The following is a 27,743-nucleotide window of genomic DNA, read 5'->3' as shown; positions in this document are numbered from 1 at the left end:
AATAATAATCAAATAGCACAAAGTTGGACTTCAGAATTATGTTCATAATCCAAGCAAACACAAATGCCACTCTTGGAGTTACGTTCCTTTGGTTCCCATACGACGACGTCAGTGGGAACTTTCAATTGCATCAATATAATATATAACCTTACCTGGTTAGATTTGGAAATTGACCTTGTTGCTATAGTTAAAAAATATCGTCTACGTTATAATTTTATACTTTTATTTTACTCTGGTATTTATACATAAAAAACAATTAATAAGGAATTTGATTATGATCAAGCTGGCTGGTCATCACCCTTCGTCGTTCGAGTGTAAATCACTTGCGCATGGTGCTTAATAACCTGCTTGATAAGACCTGAAAAAGAAAGAAAAAAATATGTGTATTCAGTATACCGAGAGTTCCAAAGAGACTGTCAAAAGCAATCAACACTGAAAACATTGTTTAACTGCTATGCTGAAGTGGAATAACATGTATGATAACAGTGATTAATTCTTAAATTCGACTGGCACCATCACTACAGAACTAAAATACTAATTAAGTATTCAGACGGGAGAACATGATGATATCAGACCGAATCAAAATTAGTTGTTTAAGCGAATACTATTCTAATATCAACCTAATTCTAATATCTTTGACGAAGCACCCATGTGAACAGATTATACAAACACCAATTGCCTGCAGAGAGAGAGAGAGAGAGAGAGAGAGAGAGAGAGAGAAAAAAAAAAGTTTTAAGATTGATATGGTTAAATAATTACATTATTCGTATCTGTTCGATTTTGACTTTCAGATTTTCCAAGAATTTGTTCCCCACCTTCCTCTCCAAATAGAATATATATGCTACTATTTGTTCATTTAGGGGGCAAGGTGGTTGTGGTAGAACGTTCACCTCTGGTGCGAGAGATCCCTGCTCCAAAATCTGGGCACACGAACTTATGGTTGACAAGTGTCCGTAATTTTCCTCTGGGGGTCCCTCCCGCATTCTCGTTCCACCAATTCTTTTATAAATCATGCATCTTTAGCCACAAGAACAAGATTGTAGGAAGTTAATCTGGAAATTTCATTCCATTTGTTCATCTGAAGTGGGAACAAGATACTGTTACTGGAATATAGTTAAAGGAAATGTTATAAAAACGTGTTGAAAGACTAAACTGACCTTATCCCTATCACGCACGGCCTTCAACGCGGGAGACTAGGTTTCGACTCCCGATGGGAGCTCATGTGGTTCGGAATCTCCCTTAAGCTAAGCTATATGATCACGTTTCATACTGCCTCGATGCTGAAAGAAACGCTAAACTTAAAATCGAACAATCTTTTCTCTTTTCTAACACACTGAATAACAAGACGAATGTGGCTGCGTATTGTAACATACTTGAATCGAGACTTGGCTTTCTTTTTTTTTTTCTCTCCTTTAACGTTTCGGTTACCAAGCCCATTCTGCAAGGCGAGGACATTGGTACCGAACAGATTTTTACAAAAATACGGATTTCAAAATTTCAAATGTTCGTGGCTCAGATTCTAATCGGCCAAGACGTATGGAATAAGTAGGATACGCATAATAAAGAAACAAAGTTAGCCTGACTTACTCTAATTCTATTTGTGTATGGGGATCGTAGCAACTGAGTAAAAACCAGACCAAACTAGAGAAATATCTGAAATTTCTCCTTCAAAAATGCTCAAAATTTGAGCAAGAATTGTATTATTTGAAAGCAAAAATTAGAGTATTGGTTACTGAAGCTGATACGTAAAATAGTAAAGTCTTTGAATTCATGGGAATTGGATTTAATAGGAACAAGTTCGTACAAAATTGAGGTTTCAAGAAATTTAGATTGGTCACGAAATTTCTGAAGGATATTGACAAAAGGAATTTGGCCAAAATAAGAATGTCATACCTGTTGCGCCGCTGATTCCTTGCCGTCAAAAGATCCTGATCCACAGCTCTGTCTTCGGCTGATATAAAATGTCCTCAAAAATTATTAAGTTTGATGATTGGAGCACATAACAATAAAAGTCTCTGTGGATTCCTTCAAGTTCCGAATGAATAACTGTTCAAATCCGAAATAAAATCGTAATGACAATTTACAAGTCGCATACTGCGAGGCGCGTAATGCTTCTAAGATGCGACTCGTTTAACGATTTATCTATACTCTGAAGTTACTCCGAGATTTTACTTCGGTGACTCGATTAACATCTCTGTCCGCGTCTCTCGTTCCTCTCTTCTACACTACTCCTAAATGTTGAAATTACAATATTTGGTGTAATACAATTTTGAAATTAAAATGCTTATTTAGTGACAGTTATTTAACAGCCTTGTTATGTAAGTTCTTTTAATGTAATATACTAGCTTACAGCATCTTGTTTCTTAACAAAAACCAGGAATCATAACTAATGTGAATCAACTCCATGACAATTTCTTTTCACACCTTTTGCAAGATAGTACAATTTAACAAACACAAAAGATGATGTAAATAAAATTAAGTTGAATTACTTTTATAATATAATATATCGTTGCATTTCTTCGATTTGAACTTAAGTACCTTCACAATATATATATAGTTTAATTTTCCACATTTATGCACGGAAACTAAGGAAAACTGTGATGAAGAGATGGAATATAATGATGGAATGATAAAAGTGAGAGGACACGGGAGAACTCCAAGAAAACCCAAGCACACAATGCTTGTCCACTTAGCAAGAACTGGGAAGAATAGAAGATGAACATGTTTTCTCTCTCTCCCTATAAGACTCTTTCATTCTTGGTGAGAGTGAGTAACGAGGACAAAACACTTTTCAAAGTTGCCAACGTTGTATTTTCATATTTATTTATCAATTTTTAATTTGCCTGACCCCCAAGTTTTTATCTCGACTTGGTCCTCGGAGCTTTATAAATTGCTCATCCAAATCTAGAACATAAATAATGTTTATACTTTTCTTAAAATGAAAATTTATAAGACGCACGCAGAAACTAAGGACCTGATGCACATTTTCTTAAAGTCCAGGTATATTGTGACAATTTCTGCAACAGGGATCGGGAAATCTGTGGAACTAGCTTATGAGTTGCAAGTGGGCGGCTATCTCTTGTGACAGAGAACTTTGTTAACTTGATGCGACACCGCATTCTATAGAAATATCACGATATCTGATCCAACAGATCTTTCGATTCCTATTGCATGAAATTTCACGCTACATTTGATTTAGGGTACACTTAATCATCATGGAGCCCAAATTATTATACTAAGATTAACCCATTAAACCTTTAATACATTGACGTCCAGTTCGCCACATGGACACAAAACTTAAAATACGAAAAGAACATACTGCATACGGAATTGCCCTGGATACAAGAGTTAGCAAGGATTACTTAATTCGGTTGGAGTTATGTTGTTTTTATTTTTTAATGCCTGGTTTACTCTAAGGATCCTAGTGGAGATAAGCATAGATTGTAACATGAAGCATATTGACTACTATAGTGTAGGCTGTTTAAGCTAAGGATGCTAATAAGAATGGGGTGATGGATTTTCTTCTGATAGAAATGAGCTCAAAGGAAATGCATTTTTGCATAGCGGGGACAAAATATAAAACTAACTTGTGGATAAGATAAAGTACAATTATATTTGATTATTTTTCGAATGCATTCAACATTTCTGAGAAAATCCCGAACTTGAACAAATGTTGAAAATAAAATCTTACTGTGCATATGGAACAAATTTGCAATAATAATAAATAATAATAATTAACTGTCACGGTTGTTTCAAGTTTAGGTACATTTAATTTCGTGTACATTATGTATTTACCTTCATTTACAAAATCTCTCCGTTTTCTATACAGCTACTGTAAATGATTCATTCGCTTTCAGAAGGCTATATTTTCATAAGTATTACACACACAAAGATATGAGAGAAAAATAACCGCAAACTCAAGTTTATATTGTGTATTTCAGCTGCACAGATGCACAATCATTAGTTGGAAAATTTTGAATTTAACGTCACGTTCAGCAGCGAGGCTACATGAGACGTGGACCTACTGATTACCGTGGAATTCGAACCATATGAGCTCCCGCCGGGAATCGAATCCGGGTCTCACACGCCAAAGGCGTGTACACCAACCGCTTAGCCACGAAGGAGCTCACCACAATCATCAATCGAGCTGAGGACATGCATCGATGCTGCAGTGCAGACTGCAGACCAGCGACAGGACGACGCTACAAAACGTATGGAACGAGGTCGACTACCGTCTATGCGTGTGTTGTGTGACCAAAGGGGAACATCGAACAGTTGTAGATGGTACAAAAAACTTCGTGAGCTTGCTGTTATTTTCAAGTATCTCTCATGTTTGTACGTATAATACTTTTGAAAATATAGGCTTTTGAAAGCGAATTAATCATTCTACTAGCGCAGTATTACAGACGTCAGCTTTATTATATGTCCAAGATAAACATGCCATTTCTAACGTTAAATCACACAAAAATCGTGGAAAAAAATTCACCGTGCCCATGGCTTTTCACAGGGCTCTTCAGTTAAGAAATCTCTGGGCATTTACGGATTTCTGAATTTCCCTGATTTCCTAGGCTATACGAACCCTGGTATACTTCATACAAAACTGTCAGTTCCAGTTCTAAAAGTTAAGCTGGTCGTTTCAAAAAGGTCACTTTCAAGACAGGAATTCTGGGTATTTAAAAAAACGCCTCACACGTGTTAAAAAAACATACTTAAATATCCATAACTTTTCTATGCAATCAGAAGACCCATTTTGCCATGATTGTCGCTACACTGCCAACCACTCGAGATCCTATTGGAACAAGTTTACGTAACAGCAAGCATCTAGGGGTTGTTCTTAGGAATCTGAGACATTCGTAGTTGAATTTGAGCGGTGGTATTCACTAACCGCATATTAATAGAATGAGGCGTTTCAAACAGTCAATGGCAACATGCTATTCAAAAAAAAAAAAATTAACACCCTGTATAACAAAAGAGTCGGATAATACTGCTAGCAAATGGAAGAACTATTGGAAGCTAACAGTATGAGTGGAAGAAATATCGGAAAGGGGCACTGTGGCTGTGGTAGAACGCCGACCTCTGGTGCTAGGTGGCCCTAGTTCGATCTCTGGCCACGTGACTAGTGGAAAATATTGTATACATGAGTTTTTTGGGGTTGCTTTCTCCTATATTATCATTCCACCAATTCTTTCATAATCATTCATTATACTTAATCAATGCCTCCTTTTGCTACAGAGCATAATCGTGAAACGTAAAACAAATTTTATTTCAAGTGAATTTCAACAGAAAGATTAGTGAATGAACTTGAAAACTGTCCGACATAACGCTTTACCTAGGTTATATTCTGTCAAGCACATATACGAAAAACGGACGCAGTGGGTAAGTAAGTTCTGGTGCGAGGATTTCTTGTTTGACTCCAGCCTACGTGAATTGATGAACATCATGTCTGTAGGTTTCTTAGAGGACAATCCCGTCTCTTCCTACATTCTCATCCCATTTATTTCATAAGGTGGAAAAAAATCATGATTTTTTAAAAAATTATTTAAATATATTTTTTGATTTAAATCAAATCTTTCTCCTCATATAATACAAGTCGCGAACTGAAGAAAAAACATTAGGAATTAATATAAAATGTTACTTATGCCATTTAAGTTAAAGTATTGCGGTTAAATTTTGAATTAATCCCCAATCGTTAACCTATTTCAATCCCAAACAATGTTTCTTAAGTATTAGCGAAAAAGTACAAAAACGTTTATCAACATGACACTTTTTTTTTTAATGTTACTGATATTTTGCAGGGACATTAAAAAAAATCGGAACTAGCTTGTTGCATGAAATACAAATAAAATACATACATATCGCCTAAAGTTATAAAATCTAAATTTCTTTTAAGTTTCGGAGAGGGGATGGGACCCCTCTAAATATGGCCTTATTATTCGGGAACAAACAAACAGACGTGCACACAAAAGAATTTTCGTCTTAAATGTTCATGTTGATTTCCCTGTTGGAATAATTAGCGATTTAAAAAGCCTAAAGAAGAAAGGATTGCCCCGTTACCCGCTAGATTTTCCCTAATGATTCTCTGCATGACACTCGTTTTCATAATGTGCTATACATACATTTGCATATCATTGTATAATGATTTTCATCTACAATTGAAATAACAGAACAGAAACGAGATTTTACTTATTTTCATTCTATTTCGAAATTTCATTTAAATCAACGATTAAAAAAAAAAATCAAGTGATTTAAATCAATCCATCGTTTCATAATCATTTATTTTAATTTTATCCTGAAGGACATAATCGTAGGAAATGAAACTATTTTCAAGGACATTAAATAATAATAATAAACATTTTAATTATACGGAAATTAGGAATCAAATTCTCCAAGAAATTTAATTATTGTAAAATTGGAACTTACTTTCATGTATTCATCTGGAAAAGGGTGATAGCAGCACAAAGGGCTGAGTTGATTTTGAGTTTAACGTCCCTTTCAGCAGCGAGGCTATATGAGACGTGGTCCTACTGATTAACGTGGAATCCGAACCACATGAGCTCCCGCTGGGAATCGAACCCGGGTCTCCCACGCCAAAGGTGCGTACGCGGCAGCACAAAGGGTGCACTCTACTTTACTTTAGTGGCATAGTCCTTCGCAAATGATTCCCCCCACCCCCTTTCAACTACCAATCTTATCATCATCCCCTTGTGGCAAAAATAATTAAAGAATTACAATAACTTGTTAACAAAAGAATATCTATTCCTTAGTATTAGCCAAATATGTTACTCCATAAAACCGTAAAAACTAATTTTGAGAAATTTTCTGACCAAAGTGAAACACGGACGAAGACATTACCTTTCTGGAGCAATTCTTGAAGTGCTCTCCTTGCTAGTGAACCTCGTACTTTTAATCTTTCACTAACCACTGATGGTGTGATAAGCTTATACGATGGAACTTCTTTCAACAATTTATCGTATGTTGCCTGATCAAACAACACTTGGTTGTTAAGCTTGTCACGAACTTTTCCTTTTGACCACTTCTGCAAGAAGGAAAAAGATGACAATATATTAGTAAAATATCAAAATTACACAGAATACAAGTGACAAAGACGATTTTAAACAATCTCGACAAAAAAAAAAAAAAAAAAAAAAAAAAAATAGTTATAGCTATTTAGTATAGTTTACAGAAAAATTATGAAAAGGTAATCAGTATGAGATATGAATTTATTAACAGATAATTAGACGACCAGCCACAAATATAGGGTCAAATTACGAAGTGATTAGTAAATACTGACCACAGTTATAATCAGTGCTTTTTTTCTGGAAGAAAGGACCCCGTACTCAATATGAATACGCTATTGTAACATCTTCCATACTTTTAAAATATATATATATATATTCTGACACAGTTATTTCGGGATTTAGGATTTAGATTTCTGAGCTTTCGGTATCTATGACCATTTAGCCCGTCACATTTAAGGGATGGCGTCCCTCGGCGAGCACACGATCCGGGGAAAGGGAAAGAAGGAAGGGGCCTGAGACCTATAAGTTAGGTACCACTCCGGCATTTGTCTGGTGTGAATGACGAAAACCCAGGAAAACCTGCCCGGAAAGTGCCGGTACTATAAAGCTCTTGAGTACTGGCACGAAAAAGAAAACAGTGGCAACATTTAGAAATTATAAGAACGTGCATACAAGAATCTTATAGCACAGGAACAAACTCTTTTAACGAACCACCGTCGTCAATATGACTGCAAAAAAGTTTCAAATGCTGAACAATTCATATTATGAAGTTGCCTCTAACTCACAGATGACAGAAAACTATATACGAAATAATTTTTATCCCCCCCCCCTGATTTGAAAGTGCCAGACCAATCATTTTCCTGATCCGAGGTCACAGTTAACAAGTAGATAAGCAAACACGTAAACTAACTAAAAAAAACTGCTACATGAATACCGGATAAATTTTATGCAACATTAACTTAATTCACGTCCAATGGATTTTTTATTTTATCTTATTTTATTTTCAAAGAAATTTGCCATCTCTTTTTTCCAACGAGCAGCTGTAACATTAAGATTTTCAGGAAAGTTGAAGATGATACTGCTTCAGGCAATTTCAAAGAAAATGAGACTGACTCCTAAAATATGTAGTAGAGAAAAATATAATTAATTACTATAATGAGATTTTCAATTTTTTCCCAAATCCCATAAAAGGATAATAAAAGATTGTTTTATTTTTTAATTTAAAGGCATAATTATATTCAAAGATATGACATCATAAAGACTTAGAAGAGGGAATATTACAGCTGACCATGCCGATTTCCTAACCTCCATTATCTGGTTTTATTTGTTCAATGTTTTTAAAAATATTATTTATGTTAAATGGACAAAATGGTACAAAATGTGAAATACAAAAATAAATAAAATAAATTTAATGCTTTTCCATTTTCACGTATTCTACGTGTTATAGCTGAAAGAACATATCTTGACATTAACTTCCCAACGTTACAGTTTATATACTGCCAACTCAGTTTTTTTTTCTTTCGTAAGTACATAATGAACGAAAGGTAATTTACCTTAAGTTTCAGAATCTTCGCACTTTTTCCATCACAGATATTCAAGTGTAAACTTGGCAAATTTCTGTTTGTGGCTATATTTGATGTTATAAAATAATCATTATTTATCTCTACGATTTCCTATTTGGTCCAACTGTACATTGTGTGGAGACAAATAGAAAATTTATATAGGATACTTTTGGCTCAATTCCTTCCCAGGCAAAAAGTTTTTAGTTGAATCAAAGATCACTTCATAACCTAGGTAGGCCTATTCCTTAAGGTTTATAACGTGAAAATTCCTCAATAGATACATACTATGATGAAAAGCGTAGTTAAAACAGATACAGACAAGTTAAAAAATACGGGTGCTTAAGTTAATTCAAGACCAACATTCCACTCTTCAATATGCATTCTATCAGTTCATTATGTAATTTCACCCCTAGTTATCTGTTTATGTGTTTAAGAAGTCACGAGCTTGAGTAATGACAATAGTGAAACAGGCCACTCTCAATGACGACTTGATCTGCCAAAGATGTCGACTGAGAAACTTAGTCAATAGTCAGTGTAAAGTGAATCTTCAGTGATTAATTACTGTGCTTTAAAAGTTAGAACGTGCTTACGTTGCAATTAGATAATTACTTGCTTCCCCGTAGTCTGCCATTAAAAGTACTTCTCTGACAGCTATCTTGATCGTGCCTGCAACCTAGTGCAGAAGCCACAAGATCCCTTGGCACGTTATGATACGTCAGTTATGTAGGTATACTAACTAGGCGCAGAGGGATGAAAATGGGACCATTGCAATTTCAAGTACAAATGAACAACGAAAGTGGTCTCAATTCTTTTGAATTACAAGAGGAGTTTTACTTAGGGAGACTGCTAAATTCGTAACCTGCATTGTTTTTCGGCTGTTCTAATTTCTTGGTAAATTCTGAACCAGAAGAAAATAATATCTTGTTTATGCCGATTGCTAGATTTTAGTTCAACTGAGACATTATATTGGTAAGTAGTTTCATGCAGAATAGAAACGACAGTTCTTCGAAATTTCGGCACTGAAAACTTATTGTTTCGTCACAACATTGCAGTAAGTACTAACATTTTTCCATGTGGGATTATTTAAGTAAAATGATTCACTCAAAGTTACTAGAACCAACAACCTCTGATAGGTTCTCACACAAGACAAAAAGGAATTTATGTATTGGACAAATTAATAAACCTCTGATCTATTACAAGACAATGAGGTGGATAGATTACAGTCTGTAGTAAGAAGACTACATATTGTGTATATATACAATTTGTGTATAGTTTCATTTTTATCAGTAAGTGTACATAAACTACAGATATAATCTTCGGTTACCAATTCATGGACATTTGTATTTCGTAATAATGAATCCGAATTATACTTGTCATATGTAGTTTATTTCAAGGGTATATTGAAGTCAATGGCCGACATTAAGTACACACCATTTCCCATCAGGCTCATTAAATCAGCTTTTTGCCAACATTGATATTTCTGGATTTAACTGTTCTCATCACTTGGGAATTGGTGAGATCAGCTAGGAAGGTCCCTCCAACGAAAAGAGTGCAGAGCTCAGCGACAGAAGTTGCTACGTGTAAACTGAATATTTTCGTAATACGGGTTTTCCAAGACGGGTAAAACGATCAACTTTTCAATTACCAAATTTTGCACACTGATAGTAATCATGTTCAGCTAATTATGATACACAGTCTATATGGAAAATCTGGATGAAAACTGACACATATAAAGTAAATAAAGTAACCCGACAATTTACCTAGGATGAGACTTCCATCAATTCGCAGTTACGTATTAAATCTCGAAAAACTGCAATTACTAGCGCGTCTGAATATGTTTACGGCTGTCATCCATTGCAGTATATAAAGACATACGTAATATATGTTTTTTCAGCATAAATAATTTTTATATTTTTCACACTTTTATAGTTTACATTCGAATAAATATTCCTGCATGATAACGCACTAAGAATGAAAAAGTGACTGATTGGACCGGAACCTCCGCCGTACCATGTCGATGCATTAACCAACACGTCACGCAGTCCGCTTCCCAGAACAGCCGTTCACTCGCTCACACTCGAGGTTCGTGCCCTTCACTCGGACCACGTAGGTTGTACCACAGACCACCACTGTGCTTGGACAATTCCTGTGTTAATATATTTAACACCTATGACGGTTGTAATTTCACATAGATATTAATGAATCGCCACGGTATGCCGGAGGTCCCGGGTTCGAGTCCCGGTCGTGAATCAGTCACTTTTTCACTCTTTGTACGTTATTTACATGTACAGAGGATCTGGTGTGTTAAAAAATCGGCTGTGGCCTCTTTTATTAATATCTATATTCCTGCATGATGTTTAATTTATAAAATACTGTGTAAATAATACACATATGTATAATCACACGTTTAATATTGCAGCTTCTTACAAAGTTAAAAGAGAGAGAGAACAGGAAAAAAGGAGTGAAAGAAGCTTTTTCTGTAACTCTTTTTAGTCTTACTATTTCTAGAAAAGAAAAGAACTGGGAAGAAGAATAAAGAACGAACGGAACGGAAAAAGAGAAAGGCGAAAGCGTAAAAAACAAGAGTGGAAGTTAAAAAAAAATATTAAATCGAAAAGAGGAGGAAGAAAGAATTTTAACAAGTGGAATTTTAATTGAAAAAAGGAAAATTCGACTCAAGTATAATTCAAATTAGGTAATTACGTCAATTTATGGAACGTATTAATTACCTACGTCAGTCTTACCGTATGTATTAGGATCAGCAGCCAGTCCTTCCTATTCGACACAGTCCGAGACTGTGTAAGTCACATCGAGGGAACGTATACATTGATAGTGATAAGCAAGTTTCGTTCACTCAGTTCTATTTTGCATTTCTCTTGTACTATACTTCAAAAATATGTAGTGTTTTGACACATACGTCCAAAAATATTCATATGTAATGTAGAACAGTACTATTATTATTATTATTATATTATAGATAGTATCAATAAAAAATAGGAAATATATAATTGAAGATCGTCAGAAAGTAACGATCAGGGTACATTTTTGGTGGAAAATAAAATTGTGAATGTCATTTTGTAGATTTATATGTCGAAGATTTTTCTTTCTTTTCTATTTTGGCAAAGATCAGTGTACTTGAGAACATAAAAGAGAAAGATACGAGATGCCGCCTTGAACATGAAAATTTCAACTAAAATTACAGAAAATGCAGGAGAAAAAAGAGCCTGGCCGCATTCAGTCACCCTTCAATTTGAGGCAAATTTCTGAAATTATTATAACTTTTCACTGACCTACGTAAGCGTGTAGAGTTAAAGCACACAAAATCTGAGTTTTAAAAAATAAAGGAAAAAAAAATAAAAATAAAAGAATCAATAAACGGAAACGATCTTGAAGGAATCCCCGTCTTATTCTACTACTAAAAGACCAAAGAACGAAAGGGGCGGGGGGAGAGAATAAGTCACAGAGATTAGAATTAAAATATGGAACGATGCGACTGATAGTAAGGAAAGGGAATCAGAATGTACTGTAAAAAAAACAATAAATGTTCCATAGTTACTTATCAAGTTTATGAAAGACATTGTAATATTTTCAATTACTCACCTACGTTCCTCAATTTTCCTTCCAACATTCCGACTGTAACTATGGGACACTAATCCTCAATGACACACAATGGACTTCGCAACATGATCTTCACATTCTTTTCTTGTCTCAACAGTGGTAATTTAATAATATTAGTATATTATATATATATATATATACACACTTATGGCAATGTGAAAATCGTGTTATGGAAAAGGAATTAAACCACTGTCTGCTCTCGAGGATGAGTGTCGGAGTGTTACTCTCGAAATATTGGAAAAACAAGTGACTGAGGAAGACTATTGTGTGAATAATTTAAAATAAACTTTTTTTTTTCTCAAAAAAGTTCTTGCAATTTTCGAAGCGAGGGAATACAGACCTTATCCTCCTCGCAAATATACGTGTCATGCCAACGCTCAAAGAAAAAAAAAGGCATATAATGTTTCTAAGGAGACGCTACATTCCCTTCAATGGCACACAAACACAATCACGTGAACAGGTAAGATGAATCACGTGCCTAGAAAAGTTTTTAGAAATGGATGAACACTGTTTCTTTCGGCCCAGGCGCAAGCATGAGATGTTGATCAGATATAAACTTACCTTCTTCTTAGCCTTTCCTCCTGAACTTCCTCCCTCTTTCTTTTTCTGGGTCTTTTGGGGCTGTTTAGATGACCCAGACTTTGAATCTTTCTTAGGCGGCTGGAAAAAAAAAAAAAGATATTTTCACATTACTATCAGTTACAATACAAAATAAATATACCCACTTCAGTAGCTATACACTACGTTCCATCAGGCTCATTAAATCAGCTTTTTTGCCAACATTGACATTTCTGGATATAACTATTCTCATCACTTGGAAATAGATGTAAGGTTACAAAAGGGCCTTACAACGAAAAATCTGTTAAACCATTCGCACTTCGACGTACACTCATGCCCAAACTGATTGTTGCATATCTTATCTTCTTGTATAAAAATATAATTTGATAATGATTTTGCTGGGTACTTTTAATACTGATACTATGTAAATAATCTGGAAATTTATATTTGGAGTACATTTCATAGGAAAAGAATTATTAATACGAAAATTAACACGACTAAAACAAAATGTTGCTAAATGGACAAGAAAGTTTTATTTTCGTTTTATTGTTCTTATTTACTGCTCTTTTGACATGCAATTTGCAGCATACATGTCTTTGCCAATTATACGCATACTAAGATTATAAAAAATACTGGGCGAATTCGTTATAAAATTATATTCCAACATATTTGTAGACATGCGACAATAATTTTGGACCTGAGTGTACATTTCTAAGTTGAAAGAACATGAATTGCGCTCAAATGAAAACTAGTATCTCAACAAAAGCAAACGTTTACTCATGAATATTTGCTAATGGACGCTATAGGATACATATTTGCAATGTAAATAAAAATAGTATTAACCTTCGTGTACGTACAGAAAGCAAATCATTAAATAATTCCAGCAGTCGACTACTTTCATCAGTAACTTCTTGAACTATGCTAAATGCATTGAAGATCCGCTTACCTAAGAACTATTCGGTCAGAGAGAACAGTCACTGCTTGGATACTTGTTGAAAAAGCAATCCTAAAATGCCAGAAAAACTATGAAACCTTGAACACTTTTTGAAAATTTTTATGTAACGATTATCTGTTAAAACAGAGTAGTAAGATGCCTGTGAATGAAGACTACTAAATCTCAGAAGGAAAAAGTTAATACAACCATATTGCATCATTTCGTTACTTCACGAGCTACAGTTATGACAGGCTAGTTGACAACGTGCAGTGTGAGTGAAGTAACTATTTTTTTTTTTTCTGAGTTTTAGCAGTGCCTCTATTCAAAGGCAGTTTACTACTCAGTTTTAACATACTAGTAATCGTTACATAAAAATTTTAACAGAAGTGTACAAGATTTCACAGTTTTCTGGTATTTTGAAATTGCTTTTTAAACAACATTCCTAACAGCGTCTTTTTCTCTTATGGGATAGTTCTTTGAGAAGATTTACAATTAATTTAGCGTACGAATTCAAGAAGTTACTGAGGGAAGTAGCAGAGAGTACTGAAATTTAACGAAGCTTTATATTCTGTACGGTTACAAGCGTAGTAAGCTACTATTTTTGTTTAGTCATATACCATATAGCCCTACTCTTTGTAAAACGTTAACATTTCATTATATTTTAGGCAATGTTTAACAACACAGTTAGTCGCACTTACGATCGACTTCGGTTACAAATGTCTGATCGTAAGTCTGTCAGGTAGTGTAAGTAGACCACTACACAGAGCACAGTACAAAGTAATCACTTTGCTCAGCACGATTTAGGCTTTGCTTACACTGAATCAGAATTCGCACAAAAAAAAAAAAAAAGTCTACGAATTAAATTACTTGTTATCCATAGTCAACATTACTTATATTCGTATGAATAAGAGCTGCAGCTATTATTATAGGTCCTCGATAATAACTACCTAATCTAACCAACCCTAAGTCCGACTGGCTGTAAATTGGCAACAAACTTTATAAAACTGAACTATTTCACCTTAAGTTGGAGTATTTTATTCCTCTTTGGAAATGCTGTGAATGAAATATAGGATTAAAAAAAAAAAAAAAAAAAAAAAGTGCCTTCTATTTCAATTTAGGCAGAGCATGTACCATCACCATCTCAGATATTGTTGAAACTTTTTTTTATAGCAACTAGACATGTTTTTAAGAGAACCATATTTTTTTGTTTTGTCGAAAAAAATTTTCCCGCCAAGTAATGGGCCATCAAAGACGGAGAGTACAATTTATGAATTGTAGAAGACACGGAAAATGGTCAACTTCGGAGCCTCACCATTCGTATGGAGACAGGTAGAGTTATAATTCTTGTTGTGGTATGTACATAGGGATATAAATAAACTATATTTTATTATAGTTTGGTTTGCGCATGCGTATCTTTTTGTACATAAATTAACAAATGAACGTCAATTTATCTGAAAAGTCGAAGTTTGCGATTTTTTTTCGAGCACTTCCGGTTCGAATTTTAAAATTCTGTTTTCGCGGTTGGTAAGACCTGGTTACCCGCTTTCCGAAAAATATTTTGTATCGCTTCTGTGTGCAACCGTTTTGTCGCAAAAAATTCGGAGAATTTGTAAAATTTTCAAAAATCGCCATGTTTGGGCGCCATTTTCTCGAAAACACCATCTTTTAAAATTCTGAAATTTTGTCAGATGGTTTAACTTTACATGAATAATAAACACACCAAATACTATTCTCGACCAATGCTTCATGAATTAACTGCAGCCTTTTAAAGTTAGCGAAGTTTCGTTAACTTTGATGTCACAGTTAGCAACACTGGAAACAATAAAAGTGCAATGATTTGATGATGTTCGTGGTTCACATTCATTAAATGAAGAATAAAAGATTTTCTTGACTTTTTTTTTTCATTATTTTGATCAAGAAGGCTCTCCGAAATAGTAAAATGAGCCTTCCCCTACTCCTCAGTTTTCTTAAAACGAAATAATCTGAGGTGGAAATTGCGATTACAAAACACGAATATTTTAAGTTTACTTGAAATGGCCATCCAATAAATTCTGATGATCTACAAAAAGCCTGAACTATTACCTCAGTGATGATTTGGAATGCTCCAGACAAAGTCTCAATTCAGTGCGATGTCATTACAGTGATCGAGAAAGGACAATTTTAAAAAAATCGAAACGTTTTCTTACGCGTTCCAAAGAAATTTACTGACTTTTTAAACAGAACAATCCCAACATAAGAATGGGTCACTCGGAATTGTACAGTATTTGACTAAAGTGGGTCAGTCCGCAACCTGCGAGGGAAGTGTGTATGTGTGTGTGTGTATTGTGCAAATTTTAAGTTAGTTGCTACTGCGTTGCTACAAATCAATGGTGCAGCCTGTATTGAAGCTGTCATGAGTGACCTATTTCCTTTAGTACTATGATCCGTAGAAAATGACAACTGTCTTCTTCAAGAATGTGATGAATGTCCTGGAGTGGAAGGAATAAGTGTGGAGTCTTTAATTATTGATCCTGATGAAAATGAAAGTGTTACGTATGCCATATGGGAAAACAATGATCTCGTTAAAAAACTGTGCCACTTTCTGTTTTCGTATCGTACATTGCTGGTTTAACTGTAAGAATTGTAATTCATGACTACATCAAGAAAATCCAAAGAGAATTAATTGCTACCGAAAAGCACCGTATAAAATTTCAAGATACAAATTCTATTTTACTTCATGTGGACTTCGCTGAAAACTGGACTGTTATTCTGCAGAGTGAAATTCTGAGTTATCACCGGAATATGAAACAACTGACAGTTTTGTTGTAATAAACGACGATAAAACACACGATTCGGCTCATGTATTCATAGCCATAGACAAGATTCTAAAAATATTCGAAGAAAAGCGAAAATATATTTTATAGAAAAAGGTTTGAATACGAGAAAATAAGTGTCTACAATTTCCCAAACCGTGTCAGTGATTTCTGATGGTGCTGCATCCCACTTTAAAAATCGCTTTCAGATGTTCGAGATGCAGACAGGTCCGATAAAGCAGTGGTTTTGCAGTGAAACCGGCCATGCAAGGGTCTCTGCGACGGTATTGAGGGGGGGGGGGGGGGGGAAGGTGTAAAGAATGTGGCAACGCGGCATAACCTTAGGCAAAAACAGATACACAGCATTAAAACCGCAGAAGAAAAAATGAAATGAAATCTTTAAGTTTTACGTCCCACGATTATGCCGGTTAGGCTAAAGGAGACGGTAATTATGAGAAATGAATGAAATGGTGGAATACAGAAAGTGGGAGGAAACGGGATGACCCCGAGAAAACCCATGAGCACGGCGTTCGTCCACCACAAAGCCCTCACGGCGCGATCTGGGATCGAACCAGGACCCCAAGCACCGGAGGTGAACGCTCTAGCACTGAGCCACCGCGCCCCCACTAAAACCGCAGAAGAATTCGTGAGTACAGTGCAAGTACAAACTCCGGGTATTACTCTCGTTTTGTTGCCTGGAACTAAATTCGACGACTTCCGGAAGAAAAAAGGGAAAGTATGCGACCGGTAACTGGTATTCAACGAAGTCATCTTTGGCTTTCGGAAAATGGCGAAGTTTTTATGGCAGTAAGAGGTCACCATGAACTAACTACATGCTTCCCCCAAAATCGAACTTCTGCAATTCAAAGTGTATATTTAAGAAATCTGTTTTGTTACATACATATATGTATGATAACCAGTGGTGCGTAGCAGAAATATTATGAATAAATCATGAATTACGTGAAGTTGAAGTGCTGTTTATGCTTCCACATGGATCTACAGCATTTGTGACTATCGACAATGTGCTACGCAGGGGCGGATCCAAGACGGACTTCTGGAGGGGGGGGGTAATACAGCTACTTAGAGCTACTTTTAAGAGCTCCAAACTCTGAGATCGGTTTTATTTATATATAAAATAAAAAAGTTTCTTCCAGTTAGATCCACTCCTGGACGAGTTGTGAGTGAGCCAACACCTATTGGAGCACCTGCACGGTTACATGCTATTAGCGAAGAAGACACCAACCAAGCAAATGATTGGTCCATGTAAAAATAAATAAATAAATAAATAAATTTTTTAAAAAATCAGTGAAATTTTGTTTCCGACACTTGAAATTTGTACGTTTTGTAATCGTAATTTCCACCTCAGATTATTTCGGTTTAAGAAAACTGAGGAGTAGGGGAAGGCTCATTTTACTATTTCAGAGAGCCTTCTTGATCAAAATAATGAAAAAAAGAGTCAAGAAAACCTTTTATTCTTCATTTAATGAATGTGAATCACAAACAATCAAATCATTGCACTTTTATTGTTTCCAGTGTTGCTAACTGTGACATCAAAGTTAACGAAACTTCGCTAACTTTAAAAGGCTGCAGTTAACTCATGAAGCATTGGTCGAGAATAGTATTTGGTGTGTTTATTATTCATGTAAAGTTAAACCATCTGACAAAATTTCAGAATTTTAAAAGATGGTGTTTTCGAGAAAATGGCGCCCAAACATGGCGATTTTTGAAAATTTTACAAATTCTCGAATTTTTTGCGACAAAACGGTTGCACACAGAAGCGATACAAAATATTTTTCGGAAAGCGGGTAACCAGGTCTTACCAACCGCGAAAACAGAATTTTAAAATTCGAACCGGAAGTGCTCGAAAAAAAATTCGCAAACTTCGACTTTTCAGATAAATTGACGTTCATTTGTTAATTTATGTACAAAAAGATACGCATGCGCAAACCAAACTATAATAAAATATAGTTTATTTATATCACTATGTACATACCACAACAAGAATTATAACTCTACCTGTCTCCATAGCCGAATAGTGAGGCTCCGAAGTTGACCATTTTCCATGTCTTCTACAATTCATAAATTGTACTCTCCGTCTTTGATGGCCCATTACTTGGCGGGAATTTTTTTTTCGACAAAACAAAAAAATATGGGTCTCTTAAAAACATGTCTAGTTGCTATAAAAAAAAGTTTCAACAATATCTGAGATGGTGATGGTACAATTTTATATTTTTTTGCCTGAGTTGAAATGGAAGGCGCCAAAGTACACGCAACCATACGGTAGAACAGTTTCATCATGTTTTGTTTGTGTAACTTTCCCTTCTCTGACCGAAATTCTACGATACATGAAACCACGATTTTAACAGTAACTTCGAACCAAATATATTCCAACAAACTGAACTCGGTTTCTTCGAACTATATGCAAGACTGCTAGGGAGTTCAAACCATTTTAATATTTCCTTGGCAGGGTTCTAGAACATTGCCCCCCCCCCCTTCCATTGAGTTATAATAAAGATAGAAAGCAACGTGCACTGCGGGGCTTCTAACCCGCATTCACTTGCCGTCGCTCGCTCGGCAATACTGAGTGAATTAAGTATTAAGCTGTGGTACAGAAAGGTACCAACATAGCAACTAATCTATATCGGGGACCTGCGTCTAGAACCTTCACTAATGCCTTTCAAGAAATAAAAATTATGTCGTTATGCAACCTGTTTTCAATACACATTCAACTATTGATCTTGAGTTTAATCATGCCATTGTAGCTCAAATCATTAGGCTGAAACGTGAAAACAATCCATAACTTGACAATACGTCAAATACACGCGTACAAACTATCTCCAATGTTCAGCTGCATGACCCAAAACATTAACCTATTCAGCATCTAGGATAGTAGCCAGCAGACTATACCATCCAATACAGAACTTTTTCCATTTCCTGGGCCACTTCTTTCTAGAACCGATGGGACGATGCTTCTTTTAGATTAAGGGTAATAGTATACATGAGAACACCCTGTCCTCCGTGCGCGAGGATACTTCATATTATATATTTATACGTTACCAAATTAAATCACTGCGTTGTCTTCATTATATGTGCTTAACATTCTATTTTTACTTTCTAGAATAAATTTTGTTGATTTCGATTCGAAAAATGTTAAATATTTTTAAATTTATATCATGATGCAGACCAAAATCCTTGTTGCATATAATGTAATGCGCTATAGCATATAAAGTACAAGGGCAAATAGGTACGTTCTTTTTTATTTTCGTATCAGTGGATAAGTAAATGAAAGTGGGTTTGTTACCCCCTTTCTAAGTTCGTAGATACTCAATGAATAATCCCTAAAAGTATGAGCGTCCAGCTTCTTCTGGAACTCAGACGGTCTTACGTATACTATATCCAGATTAAGTTTATAAGTCTTCTAAGTTAATGGATTTAAGCATAGAAAAGAGTTCATCTTGCCACTATAATCGTTAAAACTTTAGCTTTGCACATAAATAACACACAAAAGTGGATTACTCTAAGGAAAAAGCATATACAGTGGAAGAAGCTAGTGAGAAGTGAAAGTATATCGTAAGACAAATCTTCCAATGGGTTACATAATCCTGATTAAAATATACGGTGATTTAGTTAAGTAAAAGAAATGAGTTGGTTTGCGTCGTATTTAATACGTCGTATTTAATACAAAGTTATTTGTTTTGAATCATAAAGATGATTTAACCATTTCCTTCTTCTTTAGCGTTCAAGGTTAGTATGCTAACATCATTTGTAATAAAAGTAGTGTCGTCCGCATAAATGGTAGGCAAATTAAGTTGATTTTGAGTTTAACGACCCGTTCAGCAGTGAGGCTATATGAGACATGGATCTACGGATTAACGTGGAATCCGAACCACATGAAGTAGGCAAATTAAGTAGGTCGTTCATATCAAGGATGTTATAAAATAGAGGATCTGCCCATACCACAAAATTGTGAAGCCATACGTCACAGCTTCGACACACGTACTCTGCCCACTTCGCGCCACTAAGATCGCAATGTTTCGAGCCAACAATCATGGCGGAAACGAGAGCAGCCAATCAGACGTTCCGGCTCAGATTGATGCTCGGTTGTTTTTCGACTTCATTCGAAAAGTGGAAAAAGTACCGAATACACGGGAAGGTTCTAGATTGCTGGTCCTCCATGTAGGTTAATAGCTGGGTTGGTTTCTTTCTGTACTAAAGTTAATACAATTAATTTACACAGTATTGCCAAGCGAGCGTTAGCGAGTGAAGGAGGGTTAAAGCCCCACAGGGCACGTTGTTTTCTGTCTTTATTACTGTTCAATGGGAAAGTTGACCAGTAATCTAGAACCTTGCACTAATACAGTCGTCTTTCATACGCACCTACTCATCAGTCATAAGGTTGAGTTGATTTTAGTTTAGCGTCCCTTTCAGCAGCGAGGCTATATGAGACGTGGACCTACTGATTAATGTGGAATCCGAACCACCTGAGCTCCTGCCGGGAATCGAACCCGGGTCTCCCACGCCAAAGGCGCGTACGCTAACCGCTTAGCCACGAAGGAGCTCCTTATCAGTCATTAGGCACTTGTAATAATTTAAGAGTAGTAAACACTAAATACAGGTGTATTACTTTTGTATTTAATTCTATTGCTTGCGAAAATTTGTTGTATCTAAACATGTTTTTACATGCAAACCTTCCCAAATGTGATGTAACAAAAGTAAACCAACACTTTTTCTGCATGCACGAAAAATACTTCTTATAGCAAATCAGTTTACTTGCAAAGGCATTACTCAAGCAGATAATTCTACCAAATTTTGACGCATTTCTAACACTTTCAAGTTAGGTTAGGGATTTGTACTTGTTTCAGCACAGCATGCACTAAATGAGCTCCACTACCACCTGTAGAATGACTTCACGAGGTCTCAATTTAGTGTGGATATATGGCATAAAAACTACAGTGCATAAAACACGAATCAAATTGTGCTAGGTGGCCATTAAGAAGCACGAATGCTATCTAACAGAGTCAGGGCAGGGGGAGTCCGAGTGCCAGCGAAGGCATGCATCCATAGCGAACAGGCGCGTCAGTGAAGGGGGTATGCGCATGAACGATGATAGTCGAAAAACATACAATACTTCACTATTACTCGAAATCCATTTTAATATACCGTGCACTGACAATAATTATATTCAGAGACTCATTTCTTCACCGAAAATATTTCACATCATTTTTTACCTATAAATTTTCTATTTGGTAGAACCATCTGCTGGAGTGAACCACTCGTGAAATATTAATCTGTACGCAATTATTTAGGCATGCGCCAGAAATATAGAACAGGACATCCTAGATAATCATTTCAAGTAAGTTCGATTTTAATTTTTTTTAAATTGACGAACAGTTGTAAACCTGAACGAAAATTATTTTTCTACCAGTTTGCTGGAGAAATGTCCAAAAATATGAAAGTCAACCCAAAGCTTGGGTTAAGTACCCTATCGCCGGACCAATTTTAGGAAATATAACGGGTCGATTAGAGAATTTATTTTTTTGTGGGGAGGAATGAGTGAAAGCCAAGTGATATAGTAAAAGTGAAGAAACTTGTTTTTGATGATGTTAGCGGAACTGTATGTGGAGCCGGAAGGAGTATTTCGCGGAGAGGTACATTTCTTGTGATATAGTAGAGTGAAGAGCATTTAGAGGGCTATTTAGCGGAGTATTTATTTAAGGAAAGGAAACTGTTGTACACGGTAATCATCTTGAAATTGGAAAAGTTTCCAAGCCTCAATTATGAAGGTAAGTGACTTCTAACGGAACGAAAGTGCATTTCTGCACAGTATACAGAATCTGTATTGTATGTTAACTAGTGAAGCGTCGGAAGAATGAAATCATGACAAGAGCTATTGAAATTTTTATGATCCCCAAAACCCACATGTCACTAGCCTCGCTTACGCATATACCCACCGTGCCTGACGCACCCCTCACTCCGCACCCCACTGGTTTTTATGCCGCTAATGTAACGTAACGTTATCTAAAGTAACTCAATGTAATCCAACAAAATATAACCGAATGCAGTACATTTTAGTGTTTTTTTTTTTTTTTTCTTCAGTTTTCAAAGTGGTTCGGCGATATGGCACTAATGCCCAAACCTTAACATAGGTCCAGATGCAATGCAAAACGATGTACAGATAACTACTGAGATAATTGTTAGACCATTATTTCGGGTAATATTTTAAACCTGGAAGTTACTGTTACAGACAATTAATGAACTCGTATATTTTATAGTTTTATCCTGCACTCTTCTCAATCAGCACCAGTAAGTTCTCAATATTGGTCAAAACAACTCATACAAAAAAGATTGTTAATTATTTGGAGAAAAAATTAACGTATTGCATTATTCCTAAACACATTGTAATAACTTATTTGAACGATCTCTTTCACTTAATATTCCTACCATGTGTAATATTCGTGACACATGGCCACTTTACCACGAGGTCGTTGCTTCTTGTTTTTTCTATAAGTTTTGAACGTAGAAAAATTATTAACCAGTCACAAAATAACGTTAACATTCAGAACCTACAACCTACATGAAACCCAACTTTTCTAAACGAATAAATATAGTAAACTCTTCAACTTTAACATTATTACAACTCACCATGTTTAGAACTTATCCTCCAAGAGGAGCACGCACGCAAATGCTGCCACCTATTGGGAATTTATCTGAACACAAATACCAGGTTTCCAATCAGAATTCCACTAGGAAAGGAAAGTTAAATTTCGAAACATAAAGACAGATTAAATTATTTCCATGTAAAACAAAATATAGAATTATAAAATTAAATGTAATTTATGTACGGTTGCAACTTTGCGGTTGCATCAAATTTTAAGAACATGACTCGAAACAATTGTTGAACTTTCGAAGGGTTTCCAGTTGTAGGAAACACATGTCAAGAACACGCGCCTTCATTGCATCCGAATGCGATTGCGAATGTGAATGCGAATTTCCCAGCACGAGTAAATAAATTGGAGTGCCTCGACTAGTTCCGACCTGCGAATTGCGAAAACCGACTAAAAGATGCGAATGCGAGCGATCCCAACATGCTGGAATTGTTCGTCCGAATTCGTGCGAACGGAGAGTCGTCTGCAGAGAAATTGAGCGCTACGTGAGAGAAGAAAGTTCGTTTTGCGTGGAAGTAGACGACGTTGCGAGGTGCGAAGATAAAAATGAAAATAGATGTTGATGTTTTAATAAATTGTGTTATTAAATGGTACTTTGGGAGGTTCCCCACAATCCGTCTTTCAGGATGTGAATATTTTATTAGCAGAGTCTAAACGCATTGGTTTAGAAGTTAATCCTTCTAAATGTGAACTGTTTTTCACATCTGGACAAGTGGACACCACTATTGTTTCAAAATTTCAGCTTCTTCCTGGACTTCGAACAGTTAATGCGAACAAGTTATTTCTTCTAGGTGCTCCACTGCTTGAAACGATTTACGAAATAGCTTTTAATGAGCACCTAAATCAGCTTAAAACTGTTATTGAAAGGTTAAAAATTTTACCATCTCACTTGGCATATTTCCTTCTAAAAAAATGCATGGGTATACCAAAGTTACAATATTTTCTTCGAACTACTCCAACATGGTATATGCCATGTCTACTTCTCCAAATGGATGCCTGTCTGAAAAGAGCATTAGAGTCTATCGTAAATATATCTATGAATCAGATACAATGAACACAAGCTAGTCTTCCAATTCGTTTCGGAGGTTTGAATATCCGCAGAGTCTCCGACCTCAGCCTTCCAGCTTTTATTTCCTCGTGTTATGGGGTGAGACCTCTCATCTCCAACATTCTTAACATTTCCGTTGATGATGTAGTCATTCATCACTTGATAGAGGCAATTGACGTATGGAAGTTCTTATTTAGACAAGATATACCATCCACATTGGAAGTACAGAAAAGCTGGAACAAAATAATCTTAAAATCAATTATTGAACAAGAGCTATTCTTGGATAATGTATTTGATATAGCTCCTTTAAGACCTTACAAGAAAAAGAATCTGGCGCATGGTTGCAATCAATTCCATCGAGGAATATTGGAACTTTCATGGATAACAATTCTTTTCGTCTTTGTGTTGCTCTACGCCTTAGCATGAACATGTGTAAAAAATTTACATGCATTTGTCGGGAGCAAGTCAATGAAAAGTGTTTGCATTCATTGAGCTGTCCCAAAAGCGCAGGCAGAGTGTCCCGTCACGCTGAATTAAATTATATCCTAAAGCGTGCTTTGGCCAGCATAGACGTGCCTTCAATTTTAGAACCATCAGGTTTATCAAGGGATGATGGGAAAAGACCAGATGGAATCACGTTAATCCCCTGGGAAAATGGGCAATGTCTAGTATGGGATGTCACTTGTATTGATACTTTTGCAGCTTCTCATACCGTATCGACATCTAAGGAAGCTAAAAGTGCGGCAGAAACAGCGTGCAGACGAAAACATTTAAAATATAAATGCTTAAAAGAAGACCATTTTTTCATTCCCTTTGCTGTTAAAACAATGAGTGTTTTCAGCAAAGAGGCAAAGAATCTAATGAAACAAATAGGTTCACAGCTGGTTGTGAAAACAGGAGATCCGCGGAGCAAACAATTTTTAATGCAGAGACTCAGTTTAGCAATTCAGCGGGGAAACGCAGCTTGCATTTTTAAATCATTCCCCTCTGCTCCTATTATGGCAGAAGTTTTTTATCTTAAATAGTTAATCCGTTCCACGCTAGCCACATCTACCATCAAGTACTGTTATATGAAGGTTCAATTATATCACATTGCACACCACAGTGTTGCCTGGAATTTCGTATATTATGTAATGCATTGATTCTTTGTACATCATTTTGTATATTTCGGTTAACTTTTTATCTATGACAGGTTGAGGATATTTCTATTAATGTTTTGCGTGTCTAATTTATGTTCTTTGGTTTGTCATTTAATTTACATTTTTATATTATGTATGTCCGTTTTTAACTTAATGCACCAAATAGTTGTTGATATAGGTTAATATTCATGAAATTTTAAAACAATAATATCACACCACCGTCCCTTAAGAGTAATAAAAGTTATAAATTGTGTTTTTGATAAGTTCCATTGTGGCTCTAAGCTCATCCACATTACCACAAACGACAATCATGGGCAGATGTAAGTAAAGAACTTGGAGTGGAAGATGTGTATAATTTTCTTTGTTTTCTCTTTAAAATATGTAGATTTAATTAATACACGAACCGCAACTTTTTATTCAATTTATATTTCCTCTTTGTTCCTCAAATCATGATTTTACGAATACATGTAATTATTGGCTAATATGTTTGAGATAGCAAAAACGAGTTTTTTACTCATGTAGAAAATTTTCTTAGAAAGTTGGTTGATTTTGCAATCTCTAATTTTATTTGGTTAATTTATTTTAAAGAGAAAATAGCGGTTACTACAGAAGCATAATAATAACAGGAGCGATATTCACTCTATTTTGCACACAAAGGAAATTAGTAGATATTATTATTATTATTATTATTATTATTATTATTATTATTATTATTATTATTATTATTATTATTATTATTATTATTATTATTATTATTATTGCTCTGAAAACTTTAAGATATGAATTTTCAAGCAAAAATATTTCACATTGAAGGTTTGAAAGAGATGCAACTTCATTATCATTCACAAAACTTCGGATGTAGTAGAGGCACATGAATTCGCAGTTCGCATTCGCATTCGCGTTCGCAGTCGCATTCGGATGCAATGGAGGCGCGGCCTAACTTGCTCTCTCATGCTATAGTAGTAAACATGTTTACACTAAATACTATAGTATTATAGTTTTTTACTGTAGTTAATAAGGATATATGCGTAAATAACTATTATTTTATGTGAAGTATTATATGTACCCATGCATAAAAGTGTATGTGTATTCGGGACTGTGTCGGTCATTCGCTCCCCCTTCGAATCAGTCTTTCCAATTTAAAAAAAAATGTGGGCGCCCCTAGTTGAAAAGTTAACATTCCTTCACAATTCCCTCTTTATTGTCCTGCAAAATATTTGCACTGGCCAATATCACAATACCCCAAATAGCAAAGGTGATTTTTTAAGGAGGGCAGCAGAAGTAATTGTTGAAAAATTACCATTCATTCACGAAATATTTAGTTTGTTTCTTGAAAATATTTCAGTGAGTTCAAACTCCATTTTGTATATATGTGAAATTCAGGGTGCTATTTATAGTAAATACAAGGGTAAAAGTGGATCTGAAAAGGTAGGGGGACGGCACGTAGCGGCATGCCGTCACGCTGTTCCCCCTGCCTATCTCTCCCCATTGTACTTTTTTAGAAACTGAGGGGACGCCTAACATTTTTTCGAGGTGGGAGGACAGCGTCCCGCGCGTTTTCCCTCACTTTTACCCCTGGGTAAATATATACGTAAAAGAAAAGACAAGTGTGAAATGCATTCACCACAGTGTTCATAGGTTCATTAAAAAACTGCCCTCGACTGACAAAATTTTCTCTTTTCTTATCAAATTTTCCCTAGTTTGTTGAGTGTCCAGTTATGTGATGAGATTAATTTAGTTATATTAAAGAAAGTGCCAACCATATTCGTTTTACTTTTTCCTTCACTTTTTCTTTGCAAAAAATACACACAAATACAACCGGCTAAAATAGGGTGAACAGATGTACTGATTTTCGCAGCACAGTACTGTTTTTCAAAGAGCTGTCCTGTGTGTTGCGAAGATGCCTAGAAAATCGAGAAATGTCCTCCTTTTTTAAAATGAACTGCGAAACAGTACGGTAGCCAGCACAAAAATGTAGGGAGCCTAGACTTTAGGGGTGCCGATCCAACCATATTATAGTTCATCCCCATATTATAGTTCATTTACAAGCCTACCGTGAAAATTTTAAGGGACCAGTAAAAATTTAGGTGGGCCTGACATCCCTAGACCCCCCTGGATAGGGCCTGCTGCGAGATGTCCTGAGTTAACCCATTTCATGTTTCATTCTTTATTCACAACATTTTGAATCATAGGCACTTTTCCTGAATAATGAACCTATGTGTTTTAACACTCCTCAAAAGATTAGGGATTGAGAACAATCAACAAACCATTGTTTTACAATACATTGTTTTTCCTGAGAAGGACTTGTTGATATATCGGTAAGGTAGGAAAGGTTATTTTTCAACTTATGACAGTGATGCTAACGAAGTTAAGTAGAAGTTCCCTCGTGTCGGCTTAAATTTTCTTTC

General features: G+C 35.6%; 1 protein-coding gene and 2 non-coding genes across 4 annotated transcripts; all 3 read right to left on the bottom strand.

Moving 5' to 3' along the window:
* Positions 1-202: 202 nt before the first annotated feature.
* On the bottom strand, positions 203-23,263 carry RpS25 (ribosomal protein S25). Of its 2 annotated transcripts, none has more exons than XM_081730239.1 (4): positions 23,126-23,263; positions 12,761-12,859; positions 6,853-7,036; positions 203-358 (listed from the first exon to the last, which is right to left on the bottom strand). In XM_081730239.1, exons 1-4 carry the CDS (start codon positions 23,126-23,128, stop codon positions 279-281), a joined length of 366 nt encoding a protein of 121 aa, XP_081586365.1. In that variant the 5' UTR covers positions 23,129-23,263; the 3' UTR covers positions 203-278. The 2 variants fall into 2 exon arrangements, with proteins under 2 accessions (XP_081586365.1, XP_081586366.1); XM_081730240.1 differs by lacking the exon at positions 23,126-23,263 and adding an exon at positions 22,925-23,066.
* LOC145665566 (small nucleolar RNA SNORD57) lies at positions 10,019-10,089 on the bottom strand. The gene has a single exon (XR_014127585.1). It is a non-coding gene; the product is annotated as a small nucleolar RNA SNORD57 (small nucleolar RNA).
* On the bottom strand, positions 12,947-13,018 carry LOC145665565 (small nucleolar RNA SNORD57). Its single transcript, XR_014127584.1, has one exon. It is a non-coding gene; the product is annotated as a small nucleolar RNA SNORD57 (small nucleolar RNA).
* Positions 23,264-27,743: the final 4,480 nt, after the last annotated feature.

Source organism: Thermobia domestica, chromosome 11, assembly GCF_964235325.1.
Source record: "Thermobia domestica chromosome 11, izTheDome1.hap1.1, whole genome shotgun sequence".
NCBI lineage: Eukaryota > Metazoa > Arthropoda > Insecta > Zygentoma > Lepismatidae > Thermobia > Thermobia domestica.
This window is presented reverse-complemented; position numbering and strand designations above follow the sequence as displayed.